The sequence below is a fragment of the Sphaerodactylus townsendi genome, linkage group LG06, assembly GCF_021028975.2.
Source record: "Sphaerodactylus townsendi isolate TG3544 linkage group LG06, MPM_Stown_v2.3, whole genome shotgun sequence".
NCBI lineage: Eukaryota > Metazoa > Chordata > Lepidosauria > Squamata > Sphaerodactylidae > Sphaerodactylus > Sphaerodactylus townsendi.
In genome coordinates this window covers 83,806,640-83,828,863 of record NC_059430.1, presented here as the reverse complement: position 1 = coordinate 83,828,863, position 22,224 = coordinate 83,806,640, and the positions used below count along the sequence as shown (strand labels likewise).

Below are 22,224 nucleotides of genomic sequence, written 5' to 3'. Positions count from 1 at the left end.
TCCCAATGGAAGCCCCTCACCCTGACTGCTGCTTTTTAATCCTACCCTCAAAGTTTTAGTTTGGTCCCAAAAGTTACACGTCAAGAAAAGCGTGCCAGCCTCCAGTCTCTCAAGTTTTGTGGGGGAGGGGGTACTACAGCTGGGGCAGTAGATGGTACTTACAGCAAACCAGGTCGGCTCAAGAGGACCTCCCTGAAGCTCAGCCCCAGCTGTGCAGCGTGACTCCCAATGCATTTGCTGGCAGCTGCCTCTGGTTGGGCGAGGGGGGGAAGGGGGAGATGACTGCATGTGTGCCCACAGAGACAGCTCTGAGTGCCGCCTTGGGCACCCGTGCCATAGGTTCGCCATCACAGCCATAGGCCATATTGCATAAGAATGGGTGAGTTCTAAAATTGTCAGTTCATCTGATGAGGATGGACATTGTTTGCCTGCAACAGGCTTGGTATATATTTTTGGTGACAAAAAAATTACTAATAGACTGGATTACAGTAGATTATGTACAGTAGATTGTGTGTGTGTGTGTATGTGTGTATTTATAGCTTTAAAACATTTTTTGTCTTTAAAAATATATTTGAAACCAAACACGTTTCAACCAAAAGGCTGGTACAAATTATAAAACAAACACATAAGATGCAGTCATTCAGAATATAAAAATAATCTTCTTCTTGAATGTGACTGTGTACACACCATAGAACTAGGATTCATTCTGATTTTGCTCACTAAGAGATTTGGACCAGATATAAGAATTGCCTGCAAAATGTTACTGGATAGTCCTATATCATTCCAACAATGAAAAGGGAAATTGTGAGCTAATGAACTGCCCCTGCTTTCTATATGTGCTAAAAGCTTAGTCATATTTGTTACATTTCGTATATTCATATATTTGAATGACTGCATTTTATGATGTATGCATTTTACAATTTTTGCCACTGAAGAAGCCCTTTTGGCTGAAATATGTTTGGTTTCAAGGATATTTATAATGATTTAAAATATATTAAAGCTTTTTGTATAGTTTCTGTATGTAACTATTTGTTATCCAGTCTATCGTTTGATTTTTTCGTCAACTTCTTTGATTACCTGTTGTTTTTGGGTTGAAGGGTTTTTTCCCCCTTCCCTTTCTGTTTGTGTTGAATGTATTTTCCCCCAGTTGCATTTCAGGATCCTTGGACCTCATTTATCATTCATAATCATTTCTGCTCCATCTGTTTAGAGCTCTATTTCTGCTTTTAAAACACAATACAAATACATCACCATCTTTTGGAAAAGAGCAAGTAAGAAATAATATGTTGCCTCATGTGGTAGCTACGGTAATAGACGATGGAATCTGAGCACATGCCTTCTTTGTATTCAGTTCTGTTAAACTAGATTTAATAACGCCATTCTTCCTGGACAACAGAGTAGAGTAAAAAAAAAATTCTAAACGTGACCTTGCTTTTTAACTCTGATTCCAGTGATGTACTTGCTTTTTAACTCTGTTTCCAGTGATGGGGAAACTTGTGATTTTGTTGCTCTTGAAATGAAGAGTTATGACACCAGTTTCAAAGCAGCCTTCTCTTCCTCTCCCTTTAGTAGACACTTTGTGAGATAGGTGGGGCTGAGAGAGTTCTGAGAGATTTGTGACTAACCCAAGTTCACCCAGTAGGCTTCATGTTGGAGGAGTTGGGAATCAAATCCAGTTCTCTAGTTTAGAGTCTGTTGTTCTTAACTACTGTACCATGTTGTGACATGAGAATATGCTCAGCTTTACAAATAAGAGTTACTAGCCCACCCAGGCTACCAGAAGACCAGAGCACTTGCTGTTTTTGAGATTCCTTGCCATAATAAAAATAATCTGAGAGTGAGTACTATATAGCAGTGAATATAAATGCAAGCTCATTTTTCAAATGGCAAAATATTAGCGAATGTCTAAGTTTGAGGTCATGCCTGAGCTTGAGGCCTGGCCAAATGGTCCTCCATGACACTTTCCCTCCCTGCTCCCCAGCCCATTGACCTTTACATATCTATATTAGTCCTTTGTGACATGGTGACACTATTCATCATGTGTGACAGATTCACTACTTACAGCCTGTTCTGTAATATACAGTAACATTACTCTTAATTAGTTCAGTAGACAATTTAAACTGAAGACGAAATTCTGATTGCTGATGTGATTGCAGTAGAGGAAGAAGTGTTGCATGACTTCAAAAAATGTTGAAAATTCTTGTTCTAACATCAGGAAATTGTGTGTGATTTCAATGAAGATTAAATGCTGGAGATTTGCATTGCTTGCTCGCTGTATTGACAGAGAGTTTCTTGATAAGCAGAAAGCTGAGCTGAAATTTTCCCTCTTAGTTCTGGTTTTAACTGTCTTCAAATATCCTGTGGCTTATCTAGAGAAATGAAAGAGTATTGAGATGCAATGTACCTTTGAGATGCAGTGCACCTTTGCAGCTGGTGCTGAGTATAAACGTTACAGATAAGATCATTATGGTGAAGTCATCAGAATTTTGTGGGCTTGACATTTTGCACTTAGGTGGACATATTCACAGATTCTGACATATCTTTCCACATCCCCCCTGTCCCCAGTTTCATGGAAGCTGTAGTAGGTTACCTTGAAAATATTCTTATCAGGGTGGATTTTATTTAAATCCCTAATCTGTAAGTTTAGGTTTAAATCGTACTTTTCTCCATAAAGACTAATTCTTACTGGTTTAGTCTTAATATTTACAACCAGATGAAGCTTTCATGTTTAGAATAATACCTTTTTCGTCCAAAAACAGTTATCTTAGAAATAGACAGTTTACCTTGCAGTAAGCTCATAACTTCAGATTCATTCAGGCCACCAGTGTTTGCATTTTGCACGCGTGCCTGCCCTTACCTATGGGTAGAGGAACTTTATTAAAATATTCCCAGACTGGGTCTCTTTTATGGCCTGCTGCCATTATAGATTTTTCTCCTCCAGGGAGAAAACAATATGATAAACCTTAGACTATACACATGAAGATCCCAAGACATGTGGAGCATTCTGCTCAAAAAGTTTCACTTTCATTTTTACTGCTTGTCCTTCCATCTTCACACATAACTCCTTGTGCGACTTGTTCCACATCAAACAATATTCTATTAGTTGAACTTCTTGAAATTTAGCACTTAAGAGGTATGGTTCTGTGTACATAGATTTTGCAAAGGAACAATGTGATTACCAGTAAATTTACTAAACTTTTGTCAGAGTTTTCGATGTTAATTTTATGTCCCAGTAGCAACCAATACCTTCCCCAAACTCTGTACTAAAGAGTAAATAACTGTCACAGCTCTGGCTGCAGTTTATTATCAAGGACATTTGTGAATTCTGAGCATGTGTGCCTGAACAAAACTGACAGAATTCTATTTGGATTTGGGAAAAAGTCCAAAGGAAGCCACAAAAGGGTTCAGGGCAAACTGTGGAGCCACATGGCAGATAACTGGGACTATGGGTACCTGCTGGTCTGTTGGAGAATAATCCTAAAATGATGTGCTCAGCAGGTCTATTCAGTAGGGCTTACTCCCTTGAATGTGTTCTTAAGATTGCACTGGTAGAGTATCTGAAGCTTCCGCAATTAACTTGGAGATGTTTGGAGGACCAGTGAGGAAGTTGTTTTGAAATCTAGAAGATGCCTGTTCACTGGGCAACTTAATCTTTGTGGGAATCCCTTGTAATGCTTCATAAAGGGCAAGAATATCCTTTAGCAGTGGATATGCTGGTGGTTGCTATTTCATCATCATTTACTCTTCTACCATCAGTCCCCTCCCCACCTCCATCGCTTGGATCCTATGAATGAGTTCTGTGCATATTAGTTTCTGTTGTAGAATGCGCTTTTTTCTTCTTGCTTAATGTCCCATATGCAAACATATGCAAACAGAAGTTTTAGAGGAGGTGTGTTATGGAGCACAGTTCCTCTGTCTAGTGCACAAGAAATTCATTCATAGAATCAAAGCTTGTATCGTGATTTTACATGAGTTTTAACTTCCTTAGCATAATTATCTTTACTGTGGTTATCAGTGAGTTGCAAACTAGGTGATTCTGTTCAAGGCACTAATTATTTCAATTCAGTTATTTCTGAACAGTCTGGAGTTCATAGAAGGAGGTTGGTTGGTCTTTCAGACTAGGCCTTTACATTTACAAAATGGTGGAAAGTGCTGTCAAGTCACAGCCAGCTTAATTGGGGCCTCATAAGATTTTCAAGACCAGAAATAAACAGAGGTAGTTTGCCATTGCCTTCCTCTGCATAGTAATCTTGGACTTCCTATCCAAGTACTAACCAGGCTGACTTTGCTTAGCTTCCAATATCTGATGAGATCGGGCTAGCCTGGTCCTTCTCGGCCAGGGCCATCGGCAATATGGTGACAGTTATACAGATTTTGTTTTTGTGACTGTTGTGGAAATGAATGAGGGATGTATGCTGACCATACCCAGTGGCTTCTCTACAGAAAATGGAGCCTGGGGCAAGAACTGATTTTGCAGGGCCCACCCCCGCCCCCACGAGCATCCAGCACCCATCTTTTTAATACCTTTCCAGGTGTTTTGAATGGGGGCTTTTCTACCGCAGGCCATGCTTGATGCATTCTTTTGGCTAGTGCAAGGGCTCACCCGGCTCCAGCTCTGCTAAAGCCCACCCACCAGTCTCTCTCCTACCTCCTGTCGCCCCCTCCCCTTCCCCTTTCCAAACACAAGGCATTGCAGAGGCAGAAAAGGAGAGTGAGGGCGCAGGTGAGGTGGGAGGGCAGGATCGCTGCTTTTGCTACTGCAAACCTGCTACTGTCCTAGAGCTTTCTGGAATCTCATCCCAAGATTCTAGAATCTGGTATATTTTTGCTGGTATATTTTCGGCTGGTGTGGCAGGCTGTGTTTCTCCCTCATTTCCCCACATGTCTAAAGGCCTCCGCCCCGGGACATTTGACCCCATATGTCCCCCTGGGCGATACATCCTTGACCATACCTTTAAATAAGGCATTTTCTTCTAAACATTCATTGTTTCAAATGGATTTTTATTAGTGAACATCCTAGATTAATTTTTTAAAAACCTGTTAGGAAAAATACTGCCTTAGAAGTTTAAAGATCTCAACAATTGAAATGTTGCTGTTTAACAGTCAATATTTATTATGTAGGGTTCAGGGTTTTTTTATATGGCAGTGATGTGGTAGGAAGAAGGGTACTCCTTCAAAGTAGGTGGGGGAAGATTACTCTTTAAATGCTTTCCTACTGGAAAACTCCCTGCAAACGGAAAACACAGTGAACAGGCAAATATGCTAATTGTCTATTTTCATGGAGTTTTTTCCTCCCTTTCCTAGCACCTGTACCTTTCATTGCGCAGGCGCATATATTCCTTTGTTGCTCTTACTGTGTGTAGACTGCTTTCTCCCTTTGGCAGTTAAGCTGTCTCAGTACTAACATTTCTTTATTTAATCTATTCTCTGGATATGCATTTATTTTTGCATGGAAGAAAATTGCTTATGTGGGGCAGGGGGTTGCTTGGTATTAGAATTTTGTATTCAGCAGGATTTTATCCTGCATTCTGAGCACAGGTGCTCCTGTCTATTGTCTACCAGAGCCTGAGGACTGCAGTCTCTTTTGTGTTTTTTCCCTTCCCTTTCCTAACGCTGTGCTGCAAAATGCATTAGCATATACATGAGAAGGGATTTATGCAGGGGCCTCCAGCAGTCTGGCTGTATGTTTCTAATGATTGCTCAAAGAGGAGTTTTCTCTGAATGTCCATTATTCAAAATGTGTTTCCCACTGGGAGGAGGGAGTAAGGTTGATAGTAATTTTTATTTATTTTTTGCTGCAGAACTCCACATTTTTCCCTCTGTGGCTTTTGGAGGTCTGAGCAAGCGCAGTGCTCTAAGCCTCTTGATGGGGATTGCTGCTTTTATGATTAGCTGCTGCTGATTTATTTCAGCCAGCTAATGCTGAGTAGGACATTTGTAGACTGAGAGTGCGCATGATCTCAGACATATCTCTATTTTATGCACAGTTGCATTGTTTTTCTTTTGATGTGTATATAACTGACTCCCCATGAGAGAGGCTGCCTTCTCAGCAACCAATGTTATTGTTCTTTCTCTCCATCCTCCACCCCAAATAGGCTGGTCCTGGGACCATCAACATGGCTTCAGGGGTCCAGGATTATAATCGGACAGAATCTGATAGATTAAATGAAATCAAAGGCCATCTGGAAATTGCCTTGCTGGAAAAACATTTTTTGCGTAAGTACAAAAGATTTTTTTTACAATGATTTGATGTGCTTTATGCATATGTATAGGAAATAGAGTTTTATAATATTGAATGTTGTCATAATCTGTTTGTAATGCATTAGCCCTACTTGGTATGATTCACTTGTTTTGTAACTGGAAAAGTCTAAATATTTCTACATTATAATTTGAGGTCATAATAGTAAAATAGTTTAGAAATGGAGAGGGAGAGAGAGAAAGGAAGGAAGTGAAGCTTTTTGTACAATTGATGGAGGGTGGCAAACAGCACACATTGGATCATTCATTTCACTACGTCTATCAGAGACAATGTCGTTCCCAAGCTTTTAACTGTTGAGGAGGAAGTCTTTGCCAGTTGCCGTCTGTGTGTGTTCCTTTCAGAAATCTAAACGTACAAGTGTTGGGGTTAAACCTGGTGTATTAAATGCTTCTGCTTATGTTCAGGATGCATAGAAAATGTTTCAGGTGCATAAAAGAGTGTGCTTGCAAATATATGCATTGAATTTCTAACACGTACCCCCATCTCTTAGTCTTTGCACATAATAACTGCATGTCTTTAGTGTACAAATTGCACAACTAATTTTTTAAATTATAAATTGCTACACTAGTTCTACCAAAAATACTTGCTTGTATTACAGCCAGAAGTTATGTTCTAGGTACATTTGAGAATAAGCAAACTGTAAAAATGTAGAGATTTATCACCAAAGTCTTTTGACAGCACTGTCTTATCTATGTTAACTTGGAGGAGGCTGTATAGGTGTTTCTACTCTGTTTAGGCACTGGCTTGGAGAAGAATAGGCATTAGTGCTATTATTGGCTGGAATTTATCTATGGTTGCATATAACGATCTTAAACCAAAGCAAAAATAAAAACTGTGTAACAATGTGAAAGTTTTTGAGTTCTCCAGAACTCTTTCAGATTGGGTTGTACAATAAAGGTGGGCGAGGAAACTTAAAAACTTTCATTCTTCATTTTAAAAAAATCCATGCTGATTAAGAGTTCTGAAGACCTCAAATCTTATTCAACTGTTTTGTGATATTTTGATTGGTCCTAATAAAATATATTTTCTGTTTGGATTGTTATGTGGTTGAGTAGAGCTATCTGCATTTTCTGTCTCTTTTGTAATTGTTAATATTATCCATCCCAATTCAGAGGTTCTCCTGCGAGCCATGGCTGCTCTGGGGCCATTTGTACCTCAGCGTGCAAATGGCCCCCGGGCTCCACTGGCATTATATATGCTGGAGGGACACTGCTGTAGGGGCCCATGTGGAATCCGTCTGAGTTCGGATTGACTTTATGGTGGTTTTCTGGTCCCTTTTGAAAACAGAAAGATCCTGGCCCCACAGATTCCTTGCTCTGTAGCCTAGAAGCTATGGCAAAGAAAGCTGAGTCAGAACTAGATGTCAGCTTGAGTTAAATGGCAAATTATTCCCTACAGATCTCACTAAGTGGGAAAGAACATAATTACATTATTTTTCTAAAACGTTGCCCTCTGCATAATAGCCATGGGATCTTGGTGCACTGCCAAAATAAGGTGAGCTGCCTGATAGATGTGGTGGATGAGCACACCAGGGCCTCAAAAGGCGTAGTCTCTTCTTATCCCCTAGTGTTCAGAGCCCATGTGACACTGTGAGTCACACTGATGTCACAGTGCAAAGGGAGAGATCCTGATTTAATTTAGAATTCTTTCCCTAGATTTTGGTATTCTTCTCAGGGCACAGTTGGAGGGCATGTGATACAGCCATCTTGCAAGTCTAGGCTCATTCCGCACATCATATTTATAACGAATTGCAATAAATGAATTTATTCATAATGATTGCAACTCATTATAAATATGCTGTGCAGAATGAGCCTAGGTCTGGCCATGCCTGGATGTGAGACCTTTTGAGTACATGTACATCCTACATGTAATGCCTTAAAACCCATCATAAAAGAACAGCTGAATATAAATGCAATATGCCCCCCAACCACTTCCTTCCATGATATCCAGGCCTCCTGATTTAATTTAGAGATCTTTCCCTAGATGTTGGTATTCTTCTCAGGGCATGGTTGTAGGGCATGTGATATAGCTGTTTCTGGCCATGTCTGGATGGGAGACCTTTTGAGCATCCTACATGCACTGCTTTGAAGTCCATCATGAAAGAACAGCTGAATATAAATGCAATATGCCCCAAACCACTTCCTCCCATGCCAACCAGACCCCCAGGTAAGATCTGTTTCTTAAGCCCTACTTTGTGTACCCTGTCTTCAGAGGCGAGGCAGGTGGCGACTAGAGGCAGACCATTTACTATGATGGCACTTCACCTATGGAATGTCCCCCTCCACTTGAGGCTGGCCTGATGCCCACTTTACTGTCTTCTAGGCACTAGGCCAAAACGTATCTTTTAAATCAATTTTGTTTTTAATTATTTCAGCTTTGTTTAGTGGTCTTCTCTGGTCTGAAGTCTGTTTTATGGAAACTTTTATGCAGCTAATGTCCAATGGCCTGTTGTTCTTACACTGTTAACTTATTAATTGTAAACTGCCTCAAATAGGGCTCTGATCGGTTAGAATAGAACTCTTTTAAATAAATAAATAAGTTGGAACTGAAATTCAAACTGCCAGTCTATACTTGGGCTGGAATCCTGCAGATCAGGAATGGTAATGAGGGACTGAGTTTATTCTTCAGTTTCCTTTCCTGAACAGTAGGCTGGTAGGATTTTAAGATTTTTTAAAGAAAAGTTTCTTCACATCCAGCTTGAACTGGGAAAGGGAACCCTGATGTATGATACTGGCTTGTTCATACATTCCTCATTTGTATGCAGTTTGTGTTCAAACATTTGCTTCCATATGTGTATGGAACACCTCCCAGGACTGGGATGTTTACCATTAGCGCACCAATGCTATCCTACGGCACATTTCCCTTCTGGTTGTAATATGTAGCTCAGGCCTAATACCTTTAGGGTAGATTGATGGTTTAACAGATTAAGTAATAGTATTCTGGTATTTTAACTTTTTCCAATCTTGTTTTCTTCTTTGGAAATAATCTGCTTGCTTTTGAGTTGGTTGCACTGGTTCCTCATATAAAAAAAGGGTTTTCCTCAACGAATTCCATAAGCAGTCTTTTCCCAGCAAAACAAGGGAGATCAGGAGACCAAGTAGTCCAAACAATGACTGCAGGCAGGTACAGGTTCTTTTATTTCAGGACATCTGGCTGTCTTCCCAAGCAGATCAGTGGATCCTGGAAGTTGTCACCCAAGGCTATGCCCTAGAAGTTAGGCAAATCCCACAGGATCATTTCGTGCCTTCCCTCCAATCCAGAACTCTGGCCAAGTGGCTGAGAACCAAAACTTCAGTTCAACATCTGTTGCAAATTCAAGCGATAGAGCTTGTACCTCCTTTTCTGAGGGGACAAGGGGTCTGTTCTATTTTTTTACTGTGTTCAAAAGGAACAGTGACTGGAGGGTCATTTTGGACCTGAAATACCTCAACACATTCATCAAGCTTTGACAATTCAGGACTGAACCCTTCGTTCTATAGCCCAGTCACTTCAACATCAGGAATTCCTACCTTCCATAAACTTAATGGAAGCATATCTTTACAGTCCGATCCTTCCAAGCCATCGGAGATTTCTTCACTACTGTGCAGAAGAGACACATTACCAGTAGAGAGCCCTACCCTTCAGATTGGCAATGGCACTGAGGGTGCTCTCCAAGGTGCTCATTTACCCCATCGTCAAACTTTGAGAAGTGGGGATCAGAGTGCATCCTTACCTAGACGGCATTCTAGTAAGATCAGAATCTTGGGCCAAGTTGAGGTTGGGCACACAGCACACCATTGTATGTCTCCAGAACTTTGAGTTATTGGTAAATCTAACCAAGAGCTCCCTGATTCCCACCCTGGAGTTCTCATGGATGCTGCCCTGAACAAGTTCCTGCTGCTGGAAAAGAAGATCTCAAAGACCAGAAAAATGAGTGTCTCTGTGATAAAGACATCTCTCGTGCCTCTAATGTCTTTTTTGGCCCTGATGGGTCTGTTAGTCTTAAACACAAGGCGATCCAATGGGGAAAGATGCATTTTTGCTCCCTCCAGCAACTTCTGCCCTCCCTTCAATTTTAGATCATACAGAGGGACAACAATCTAGTTCCTGTTCCACCAAGGATCTGATCCAGCCTCACTTGGTAGATCCAGACATCCAACCTCAGACAAGGTTGCTTCTACCCAATTCAACATTGGTCCCAAATCTTCATGGAGTCCTGATCCAAGGGAAATGGAGTTCAGAAGAATCTCTACTACCTATCAACCTCTTGGAGCTCTGGGCCATTTGTCTAGCATTCCTGCACTTCCAATTACAATTGTTTTCAACCACAAACATGAAGCACAAAATGACCTTGTCATGTGTCCGGATATCAGTTTGACACTAGGGAAACTTCAGTTTTTCGGAAACCAGTTGCTTATTTTAAGAGCCTGTAAAAGCCCTTCAGTGGGAGGCTCCATTGTGCATCTGAATTTGAATTCATAGTGAAATTTGGCCCCATTTCCCAGGGAATTAACAAGAACTTCAGGTTCCTTGGCTATTACTAGTTTGGATAATTTAAAGCCTTTGTAACTTGTGAACTGAACCTTTGTCTTTCTGGTGTTGAAGGTTCAGGATGTACTGGGGAAATGAGCTAGTTTGGCAAGTCTGGCAAGTGAATTGTCAGTTATCAGCAATTAATCTAATTGTGAATCACCTGTGTGCTTTTCTGAATTTATATTTGAATTGTACAGAATTACATCATGCCCTGCATTTCATGGTTATTTGACCCTGTTTTCTTTCTTTGTATCCTTTGGCATATGACTGCCCATGAGGGCCCACTACATACATTTGATGAAGTGGCCTCTGGGCCATGAAAGCTTACGCCAGAATAAGAATTCGTTAGGCTCCAAGGTACCACAAGGTATCTTCTTATTTTTTCTGCAACAACTTAACAAGACTGCCAACCCTGAGATTAAGTAGTCCAGTATGCCTATACAGTTCACTGCTACTCATTCCAACTCCCATTTTATATATTATGTTGAGGGGCTGACAGTTTCTGTCTAAGTAGCTATAGAGTCAGGGATCCCAATTCAGGCATTTAAAAATATTTACATATGGCCAATCTACTGTGAATGATGACTTCAGTACTTCCACACATCATTGGATATTGCAATACACTGACCATGCATAACTGCTGTAACACAACAACAGTGCAGTATCCAATGATGTGTGGCTGCAGCACTGATTTCCCCTTTGCATTGCATTAAATAACATTCTCCAAAGGCTGGAGTTATAGTGTGCTTCCATGACTGTTGAAGGGGCATATGGGAGAGGCTCAGTTTTCCTGTCTCAGATAAAACATCCCATATCCTCCTGCTCACATTCAGCTTCTGAGATTTGGCACCCCAAGACACCTGTAGGTGTTCAAATGTATTACCACAGTTGTGAAACTCAAAAGTGAAAGTGAGCTGGGAAAATAATTTATTAATACCTTAATTAAAATACTTCAAACAGTCAGCTTTCTCTGCAGCAAAGAAAAGGCTTTTTTCTTTTGTGATACAATATCAAGAGGTGAGATTAATTGTGTCAGCAAAACTCGGTACAGTGATGCTAGATTGCAAATGTGATAGGTTTGGCAGTTCATTAAGACAGTTTTAGATTTTAGGAGGAAAAAAGAACATAAATAGTTCTGGCTATGAAGTCATAATATGGGTTAATTGCTGGCTGACAAGATTGAGAAGAAAGGAAGACTGGTATTGTAATTGAGTTGGGTGGGAATTGGCATCAGTTGTTGGTTGGATTTTCAGTAACTTCATTCATGAGGATGAGGAAGCAAGCAGCATGCTAATGAGATCTGGCTTCAGTGCAGTACTTTGAAGAGTTATGAGAAAGGCTTACCTCCTGCCTGCTGTTACCCAAAGTTGGAGGGTTTATTACTTTAGAAGAATGAGGTTGCATTTGAAGAACTGCTAGTTAACATAGAAGATGGAGAGCAGACTTTTTTTGTGTATAAATAAGCTCTCCACCAAGAGGAATTAAGCATATGCGCATGGCATAAAGACAGAACGCTGCAGGTCTGTCTTTAACTGCAATCCTATCACTGGGTGAGATCACAGGAAATACTTGCTTTACACATCCAGGAAATGAAGAGACCATTGAAAAGGAATAATTGAAAATGACCAGTTATCCAATAGACAGTTACCCAATAGAGAACAAGGAAATATATAATTTACATATCAGGATTTACTGATGAAGATGGATGGGAGATTCCAAATGAAATCAAGAGAGGAAATACAAATCAGTGATGAGACTTGTGATGAGATGACTTATTTGCAAATAAAGGGGGATATGAAGACTGATATAGAGAGGTGGGAAATATCAGGGGAATGGATGGATTTATTTATTTATTTATTTTTTTTTTATTTATTAAACTTTTATACCGCCCCATCCTCTAGATAGAGCTTTAACAATTAATATTACTAAAACTACGAGTGTACTGTATAAATTATTATTGGAGCAAGCAGTAGAGCAGGACCTGCTAAGAAATTGCATGATTCAGTGAGCGAAACTCAGAGGGAAATTAATATCGTTGGAGGACTGAAACACTTATTGGAAATACATGTATAAGTTCACACCGAACACCGATATGTGGGAGTATAATCTCAAAATGTTTTACTGAGATGATATAACTCAGGAGATTCTCTCAAGGATAGATAAAAAGTCTTCATCTCTTTGCTGGAAATGTGGGGAGGAGGTTGGAACTTTTAAACATGTGTGGTGGCATTGTTCCAAAATAAAGGAATATTGGCAAGAAATAGGTAACGGAATTGAGAAGGTTATGAAATGTGATTTTCCACTAAATCCTACCAATTACCTATTAGGTCCGTCATTTGCTAATGATTGTAATTTGAAATCATATATGCATGTTTTACTTCATATGCTGATGTCGGCGAAAATAGTTCTGGCCAAGAAATGGAAATCTAATGATTTACCCAAATTTCATGAATAGATCCAAAAAAGTTCAAAGCTTTTATGTGCTTGATAGAATGAGCTATCCAATTAGAAACTTACCTTTCGAAACATATGAAGGGAATTGGGCCAAATGGGTAGATTATATGAAGAAAGAGGAGGATGTTCAAGTTTTATGTATGGTTTACTAGTGTATGTATGAAATAATAATATATATATTATAGACATCTCATTGAGCTAAAAAGTACTGCTATGTTTATATGTATGGATTTGTGGTGTTCTTTCTTGCAATTTCATGTGTTATTTTAGGAGCAGCAGTGGCGTAGGAGGTTAAGAGCTTGCGTATCTAATCTGGAGGAACCGGGTTTGATTCCCAGCTCTGCCGCCTGAGCTGTGGAGGCTTATCTGGGGAATTCAGATTAGCTTGTGCACTCCCACACACGCCAGCTGGGTGACCTTGGGCGAGTCACAGCTTCTCGGAGCTCTCTCAGCCCCATCCACCTCACAGGGTGTTTGTTGTGAGGGGGGAAGGGCAAGGAGATTGTCAGCCCCTTTGAGTCTCCTGCAGGAGAGAAAGGGGGGATATAAATCCAAACTCTTCTATTTTATTGTTATTGTAATGAAATGTTTGTGTTAAAATTTATTTCAAAAATAATAATAATAAAAATTTAAAAAAAAATTATCAAGACCTGGACAACCAGGAACATTTGTAAGAACAAAACAGATGGTGTGTAATTGCTATATTGGACATTGATAAGCACAGCATGAAAAATTGAGGAGAACTATCCCCCTCAATATTAATAAAAGATAGAAAGAAGTCTAATGTTAAATACAAAGCTCAAGAATGTATATGCCATCCATAGTTGGCTGAGTAGATAAATAGGGTATCAACAACTTTCAGTTTTGATCTTGAACAACTCTCCTTTTGCGCTTCTCAGAGTACAAGTGCTGTTTGGGCTGTTTCTATCTCATAACTCCAGCTACAGAAAGAAACCAAGTATTGGCTTCTCAGTCTAATGCTGTTATGATCCACTTTGGATCTGCTCTGAAATTCCACTCTAGTACCATAATTTATAAAATAAAAGTTTAGTAACCTTGTCAGAAATAATCTTGCAAGGATCCAGTTTAGCAACCAGTGATGCCACAACCTCTCTGTTCTCTAAAGTTTTTTAGAAATGAAGTAGCCGCCTGAAGGACACCTTCTGCTAGGACCATTTTATGACCTTGCTATGTATCAGCAGCTAAAATTTATGTAGTTGGGTGTGGGACTCTCATCTGAGCCCATCCTTGGTCCCTAATAAATAAAGACCAACCAATCCTGAATTAACACTTTTGCATCTTTAAAGGGCATTTCTTGAGGGTATGTAAGAGGTGTCATATGTGGATAACTAATGATGGTGGAAAGTGTCATCAAGTCACAGCTGACTCATGGTGATCCTGTTGGGTTTTGAAGGCAAGAGGCTTTCCGAGTTCTTTGCCACTGCTTGCCTCTGCAGAGAGAACTGTGACTGGCCCAAGGTCACTTAGCAGGCTTCATGTGGAGGAGTAGGGAACTGAACCTGGTTTTCCAGATTAGTCACTTGCTTTTAACCACTATGTCACACTGGCTCTCCTAATTTTATGTACCATTTATTATAGTTCTACTTAGGCACTTTCTGCCTTTTAAATGATGCTTTATTTAAAATAAATGAAACCCGTCTACTGAATTCACAATGTAGTTTGCTTCTTGTTGTTTTACAAAAAGGAACATTTGTGAGGTTTGCAGATTCTCTTTACTTCATGCAAAACAGAGGTGTGGCAAAAAGCAGAAAATGCAAGACGAAGGACTCATCTTTCCAGAGTAAACTTTTCTATCCCTTTCTCTCATTTTTGAACGTTTTTCTTCATTTATTCAAGTTTCTGAAAATGAAACTTTTTTTTTAATCCTTTGGAAGCTGCATTTTTGGTTTTTCACAAAGGCGCACTTTCCTTTTCAACTGTTAATCTAAGCATGTGAAAGGATTGTACAATATCTTAAGGTCTAAAAATGACGTTCCAGTGTTAAACTAATGCCTGAGTTGCTGATCTTCCTGAAATAATCTCTGCTCTGGTTTGTAAAGTAATGGTCCATCCATGAGTAGGAATTCTGCAAATTTCTCTATGAATCCATTCAATCCTCAAACCTACCATGTTTGAGGTTATCCAGTAGATGCAAGTCAGTATTTGTGTTGAACAGCTATGACAGCTATGTTGTGTTGAACAGCTATGACAGCTGTGTTGAACAACCAGTGGGCTGGTTTGTATCAGGTTTTTGCAAAACTCTGCAAGTGCAAAAGCGCTACTGATTCAAACTGATTGGGAGCCATTAGCATCAATAAAGAACTACTTAGGTGAACATCCTCTTTGTGTCCTATCCAAGTTAGCCTTATGATATACTTTGGAACTACAGAGGAGAAAGAGAAACTCAGACAACTAGAGTGGGTTTGTAAAATACTCATGACAAAGATGCAAAAGCATCTTATTCGATGGTTAAGAGATCCTATGAGATAACATTGAAGGATTATTATGTGGCCACCGTTGTGTCCATTAGCTCTCGCCCAATGCAGTTATTTGGAGTACTTAGGTCTCTCACTTCCCTTGTAGGGGGATTTCAAAGTAAAGTTGATTCAGAAATTAACTGTGAGACTTTTGTAAGCTTTTTTGCAATATATATATAGTTGTACCACCAATACAGTAAATGAACTGGAGGCCCCTTGGCTGTCTTCCGGTCTCATCATGTCAACAGGACCCTGGCTGCTGTGAAGTCTTCCCCTTGCCCCCCCTTCCACTTGCCGCTTGAATCCATTGCCCGCATATTTGAAGTAGAGGCACTAAACTTGCAGGGTGGCTTCAGGAGAGTATCCTGGTAAGAACACCAAAGTTTAGTTTAGGGGGCAATAGGAGATGGGGGCTACCTCTTTGATGACCCATAACATTGTCCCCCTGGACCAAACTTCACCAAACCTTGCTGCTCTTGTCAGGCGGGTCTCCTGAAGCCACCCTGAAAGTTTGGTGTCTCTATCTCGAAAAACATACTCCTTAACATTTTTCAAGGTAGAGGCAAACTTTCAGGGTGGCTTTGGGAAACCCTTCAGATAAAAGCACCATGGTTTGGTGAAGTTACGTTCAAAGGGGCCATTTTATGGGTCATCAAAGGCGTAGCCCACATCTCCCATCAGAATAATTGGAAACACTGTAAAATGGGGGCACCTCCTTGGGGGGTCCATAAAATTAGACCCCTTGAACCAAACTTGGTGGTCTCATCAGGACAGTGTCCTGTAACCACCCTGCAAGTTTGGTGCCACTATCTTAAAAATGTGTCCCCTGCAGGCTTGAAACTGCAAAAACACCAAAAAAATTCCCAATAAGCTTAACAGACCTGAATTTTTTTTTTTTGCTTTCTTCTGGAAATCCGAATATTTTGCCAAATCAAATATTCAGTTTTTCAATAATTTTAAAGCCAAAATACTACTGAATTTTAAAATGTTTCCGAAGCTTAATCAACAATGCTTAATAGAGTTGCTTTTTGAACTATTACTAAGGTTTCTTATAATTTAATAAATAAATTGCACATTGCTAGAATGTCATTGTTAAGATAGGCTATCATGCACATTTTCTTTTTCATTACTTTTACAGTAGCACATCAGAACCAAAGCCTTTAACTCCCAATAATAAAAAAATCCCTGTTATTTAACACTGAACTCCACCCTATGTCATCACTTGGAATCTCTTTTCAATAGATAAGGATATTTTTAACAGGTTGTTTAACTGGTCTGTGCAAAGACTGGTATCTGAAGGTGAAGATGAATGTTTATACAAAAGTGGTTTGAATAAACATCCATGTCCCATCTGTATTCAGGGCAGGCCATGTGCATTGAGATCCCATTCATCAAAATTCAGGACACTGCCTTCAGCTTCAGATTTTTTTGCCAAAGGGGAAAAGGAAAGGAGAAATCTTCGGGAAATAGAACTGTAGGAAGTAAAATGTTGCCTTGCTAACTATCCTCTTCTCTTGCCATAAAAATCAGTTCAAATTGCATTTCAGATCCTGGTTTAAGGAAAATTAGTGAGTGTGGTTCACATCAGCATCAGTAAACCACATTTCCTCAGTCAATGGGGCCATTTGATTTATAAAGGAGAGGGACTGTTCCCATGTTCTTGAAGCTGGCTTTTTGTGTATTAACTGCAGTTATGAGTCATACTATCTCATTAAGCATTTTAGAGCGTTTGTTGTTCCTTCTGTACCTTTTGAGACAGATGGAATGACTTAATTCAGCACTAAGGGAAAGGTTCATGTTTGAAAGTAACTGCATACATTTTTGCTGTCTTTTGTGTTAATGAATTTTAGTATTGGAATGCAAAAGAGAAAACTGCCAAATTGCCACTGAACTGTTGCAGCTGTGTATGTTGTATGTAGAATCAGTTGTTGAAAAAAGGCTGGCAGGTATCTTTCCACTTTGTCCAGAAGTGTTTAGAGTTCTTCCTCCAATTTACACATCTCCTTCATTGGTGGCTCCTTAGCAGTGGTGGGATTCAAATAATTTAACAACTGGTTTTGCTGGTGAGATTCAAATAATTTGACAACTGGTTGTTTACAAGCACCATTTTAACAACTGGTTCTGCCAAAGTGGTGTGAACCTGCTGAATCCCACCACTGCTCCTTAGGATGAAGGAAGACTTCAGACTTCACTGAACATAGTGGTAGGATGCACACTGTCATATTTGGTCTGGCAGGGGTTACTCGATGAAAACCTAGAGTTTGTTTTGTATGTTGCATTGTCCACTAGAAGTGTGCAGTCTGTTAGGTATGACCAGATCATTACCAGGTCTGCAGTCTGTTAAGTATTACCAGATTGTTACTGACGCACAGGGTGTCTTTACATCCACAGTGTCTACTAGGCAGACTTTGTTTACGGAGTGGTCTGCCCTGCCTCCCCCAGTTGTCTACACATTAGCCCAAGCAAACTTGGGTGCTCATTTAGCTGACCGTGGAAGGCTGAGTCACCTTGAGCCAACTACCTGAAACCATCTATCACTGGGTTCAAACTCATGTCATCCGCAGAGCTTTGACTTCAGTACTGCAGCTTACCATTCTGCGCCACAGGCCTCTTGTCTGTTAGGGTGTTTGCTAATATGGAAATTCCCTATTTCCCTACTCATTTGCATAAAATAGGAAAACATGGAATTATCTCTTCCTTAGGCTGAGGAACTTCAAATATGACCTCGTGGAGCTGGACAAATGGCACAAAGAAGCAAATGTTTTCAGTGCTAGCTCCCTTGCTTGTGCCGCTTCCTCCAAGAATTCTTCTTGTTGTTCAGCTAGCCATGTAAAAACATTGCTGTTGAAAAGCATCTGAAGGTTTTAGCTGAATGTTTTGCTTATTTTCTAATTTTTTAAGAATGTTAATTGAATGGTTTTTATTTGGGGTTTTTAAAAATTGAAATGGTTGCATGCTGGTATTTGTTGTTGCATCAAAGGAAAATTCAAAGGCTCCTCAATTTTGCTCTCTTGAGGGTGGGGACCCAGATCCTTTGGGCGATGTCTTCCTGATCCAGTGCACAGGCATCCTTTTTTATTCCTTCCCTCTTATTCTCCTGATCGAAAGTGTTTAAACCAAAGCAATGCAGGAAGACACCAACTTATCCTCATTGCCCCCTTTTGGTCATGCCAGCTCTGTTTCCCTAGTTTGATGCAGTTATTCCGGGGTACATACACTCCTATGTCCTTAGAACCCAAGCTGATAGTGACAGGGCAACTTTATTGTCACCATCTGGCTCATTTGCAGCTTGGAGGTTTCTTTCCAGGTTGTAGATTCTCTTCAGAGATAGAAGTTAGAAAACTGGCCACGCAACTGTCATATAGCTGTAAGTGGATGTGTTTCACAGCCTGGTTGGCCTTCTCTGCAGGACCCACCCCCTTCACTTATATTTGATTACTTATTTGATTACTCCATCTAAAGCGAAAAGCTTTTCCTTATTCATCAATATGAGTGCATTTAGAAGCATCGACATTTCACCCACAAGTACACGGTCAATCAATTTTTTTTTCAGTTTGACTAAGAAATTCCTCAAAGGCCTACTCAATTCATATCCCCAAATACCAGTGCCTATACTCCTGTGGTCTGTATCATGAGTCTTGACCCATTAAATGTCTAGACAGCTTGCAATCGTGGGCTGCAGTTTCCTTGCTGTCTGTCCATGAAAGTATTTTTAATAGCAAATATGTCAGCTTGGCATGTAAATGAATTGGCAGCACTCCGTATAGAGGTCCCTTCCTCAGGATATTTGGAGACAGGGTGATTATTACAACCTAGTTCTCCTGGAGGCGACCTTGGGCATCCTGATTGGGTGATTCCTAACTCATTCTCAGGGAGGCAGGACCAAATTTGTTGTCACTTCCTGAAGAAGGCTTGGGCACCCATCTTGGCCCCAGTATTGTTCCTGCCTAGATAGGGAGAGCAGGGCTTGGACATTGCTCCAAGCTTTTTCTGAGAGATATCCATTTGTCTTCCTAATTTTAGTCTGGCTAGTCTTCGTCTTGTGCAATCTTCGTAAGTGTATGTTGCGTTCCTTCTTCTCCCCCCTTCGTGTTTACTGTTTCCCACCAAAAAAGGGGAAAAAAGAGGAGGCCCCATTGCAAAGGCCCTTTACAATGGCCTCACTGCGATCCTTTTCACCGCCGCCTGAGACCTTTGGGAGGTCTATGGCAGAAGGAACCAGGGCAGCCACCAGTTCCGGGTCGCAAGCCTCAGAGGCGACGGCAGCGGCAGCACCTAAATCGGCGCCAAAGGAGCCGCCCAACAAAGACGCCGTGAAGAAGAAAAAAGGCATGAAAACGGCACCAGTCAAGTGCTGAAAGCGCCAGGAAGATGAAACCACCGCCTCTAATTGGAGCACCAGGGTCCTTAGCCAGGACGTGGTTGGCGGAGCTCCGCTACTACCTTTGCACCCCCCCCACTAATCCAGACGGACGAAATTAGCAGAGACTGATCTGGTTCTTCTGCAGAGAGAGGGGGCAGAGGACACGAACCATGCAGAGGAAGGCTGCAGCCATTCCAGCCAGAGTAATTCAACCACGGAGGAACTGGACTCACCTCACACCAGGCAAGAGAGATCAGAAGGAGACAAGCTTTATGTACTCCCTGACCATATCCATTCCATGATCTAAACCCCCTTAGTCGACGCCCCAGTCGTCGCAGTTCAGTCAGGAGGTCTGGTCACCAAAGATGGAGAGGGTACATTAAAATATCCCTCTGACCGTAAGGGGGAGGTCATTCTTAAAAGAATGCATGACAGCTTAGCGCTAGCTTTAAGAGCCCTGGCGCCTTCCGCCACCATGGCTAGAGCCACCATCATATGGGCCAGATGGATCCTGTCCATCATCCCCCCAGAACATATAGGGATCAGAGAGGGCATAGAAAGAATGTTGTCGGCCGTTTTGTTTTGGGCTGATTCCACCTTCAATGCACTCATCCTGGTGTCCCGCATAATAGGCCTGGGAGTAGTGGTCAGGAAACAAGCATGGCTCAGGTCATGGCAGGCCGACTTTCAGTTTAAGCAAGTAGTTGCAACCTATGACTATCATGGAACATGTCTATTCAGTAAGGAATTAGATTCAGTGCTGGTTGAGTCCAAAGGGAATAAGAAAACCATGCCCAGGTATGTTAGGACAGATCAAGGGTCCTCCTTCAAATCCTACACCACATTCAGATCACAGCATACACTAGTACGTGCTCCCAGGGATGGCAGATGTTGGTCTACATCCAACTCCTTTCGCAAGCGCCCCATAAACAACTATTCCAATAATAATTCTTCCTTTCATACCTCCAACTTCAGACAAGGCAGGGGTAGCAAACCCTTCCAGCCCGACCGCCCTGCCAAATCCTGACCATCACGGCATCCCGGTCGTCGGCTGCCTGCAGAAATTTCATCATTCCTGGACAGGCAATTATGTCGACCAATGGACCCAAGAGGTGGTCATCACCGGCTACCTCATAGAGTTTTTCAGAATCCCAAATCCCAAAACCTCCTCCATCCTGCGCAACCCGCTAAAGAGACTGAGAACACAGGAGGCAATTCATCACCTACTCCAGATCCAGCCAATAGAGCAGGTGCCACATTCAGAACGTTTTTGCGGAGTTTACTCCCACTTCTTTACAGTGCCCAAGAAGAATGGAGAGTGGCGAGCCATCCTAAATCTACGGTACGTGAACAAAGCCATCCACCTGCGCTGATTCAAAATGGAGACCCTCAGGTCCATCGTGGAAAATCTTCAGCCAGGGGACCATCTAACTTCGTTAGACCTCACCGAGACGTACCTACATATCCCGATCAATCCACGACACCGGTGTTTCCTGAGGTTCACGGTGGGAGAAGAACACTTTCAGTACAGGGCAGTTCCATTCGGCCTTGCCACAGCTCCACTAGTGTTCACCAAGGTACTTCTAGCGCCCATTACAGCCCTAAGAGAACAGGGCATTCACATCCACCCTTACCTGTACGACATCTTAGTCCGGTTGGTCTCCAGGGAAAAGGTGGGGGTGAGGGTGCAGTTGGTGATGGAAACGCTTGCCTTTCACGGTTTCTTAGTCACCTTGCAAAAAAGTTTGCTCTTACCCGCGACGCGCATGGATCATCTGGGGGCCATAATAGACACTCGAAACAACGCACTCTTCATCCCTCACACGAAGGCCCTCAGGATACAGAGACTATCAACATCCTTCATGAAAGCCAAGAAGGTGTCACTTCTGCAACTAGCCAAGTTGATGGGTCTCTTCATATCTGTAATAGATATGCTACAGTGGGGACGATTCCACGCGTGAGCCCTCCAGAGGTTCCTGAGACCCTATCAATGGCATATTATGCAAAAAAGGGACAAAACGGTAGTCATTCCGACACAGGTCAAACAGAGGCTCACCTGGTGGTCACACCTCAAGAACCTGTCAACAGGCAAAGTATACCTTCATGACGACAGAATGCAGATATTCACAGATGCCAGCCTTCGAGGCTGGGGAGCCTCT

General features: G+C 41.4%; 1 protein-coding gene across 1 annotated transcript in view; it reads left to right on the top strand.

Annotated features, from left to right (window-relative positions):
* Window positions 1-22,224, top strand: part of GRAMD4 (GRAM domain containing 4) — a 102,334-nt gene that overhangs the window by 33,182 nt on the left and 46,928 nt on the right. The window contains exon 3 of the mRNA XM_048501590.1: window positions 6,096-6,216. Coding sequence (XP_048357547.1) covers window positions 6,096-6,216 — 121 coding nt within the window. The remainder of the gene's footprint in view (window positions 1-6,095; window positions 6,217-22,224) is intronic.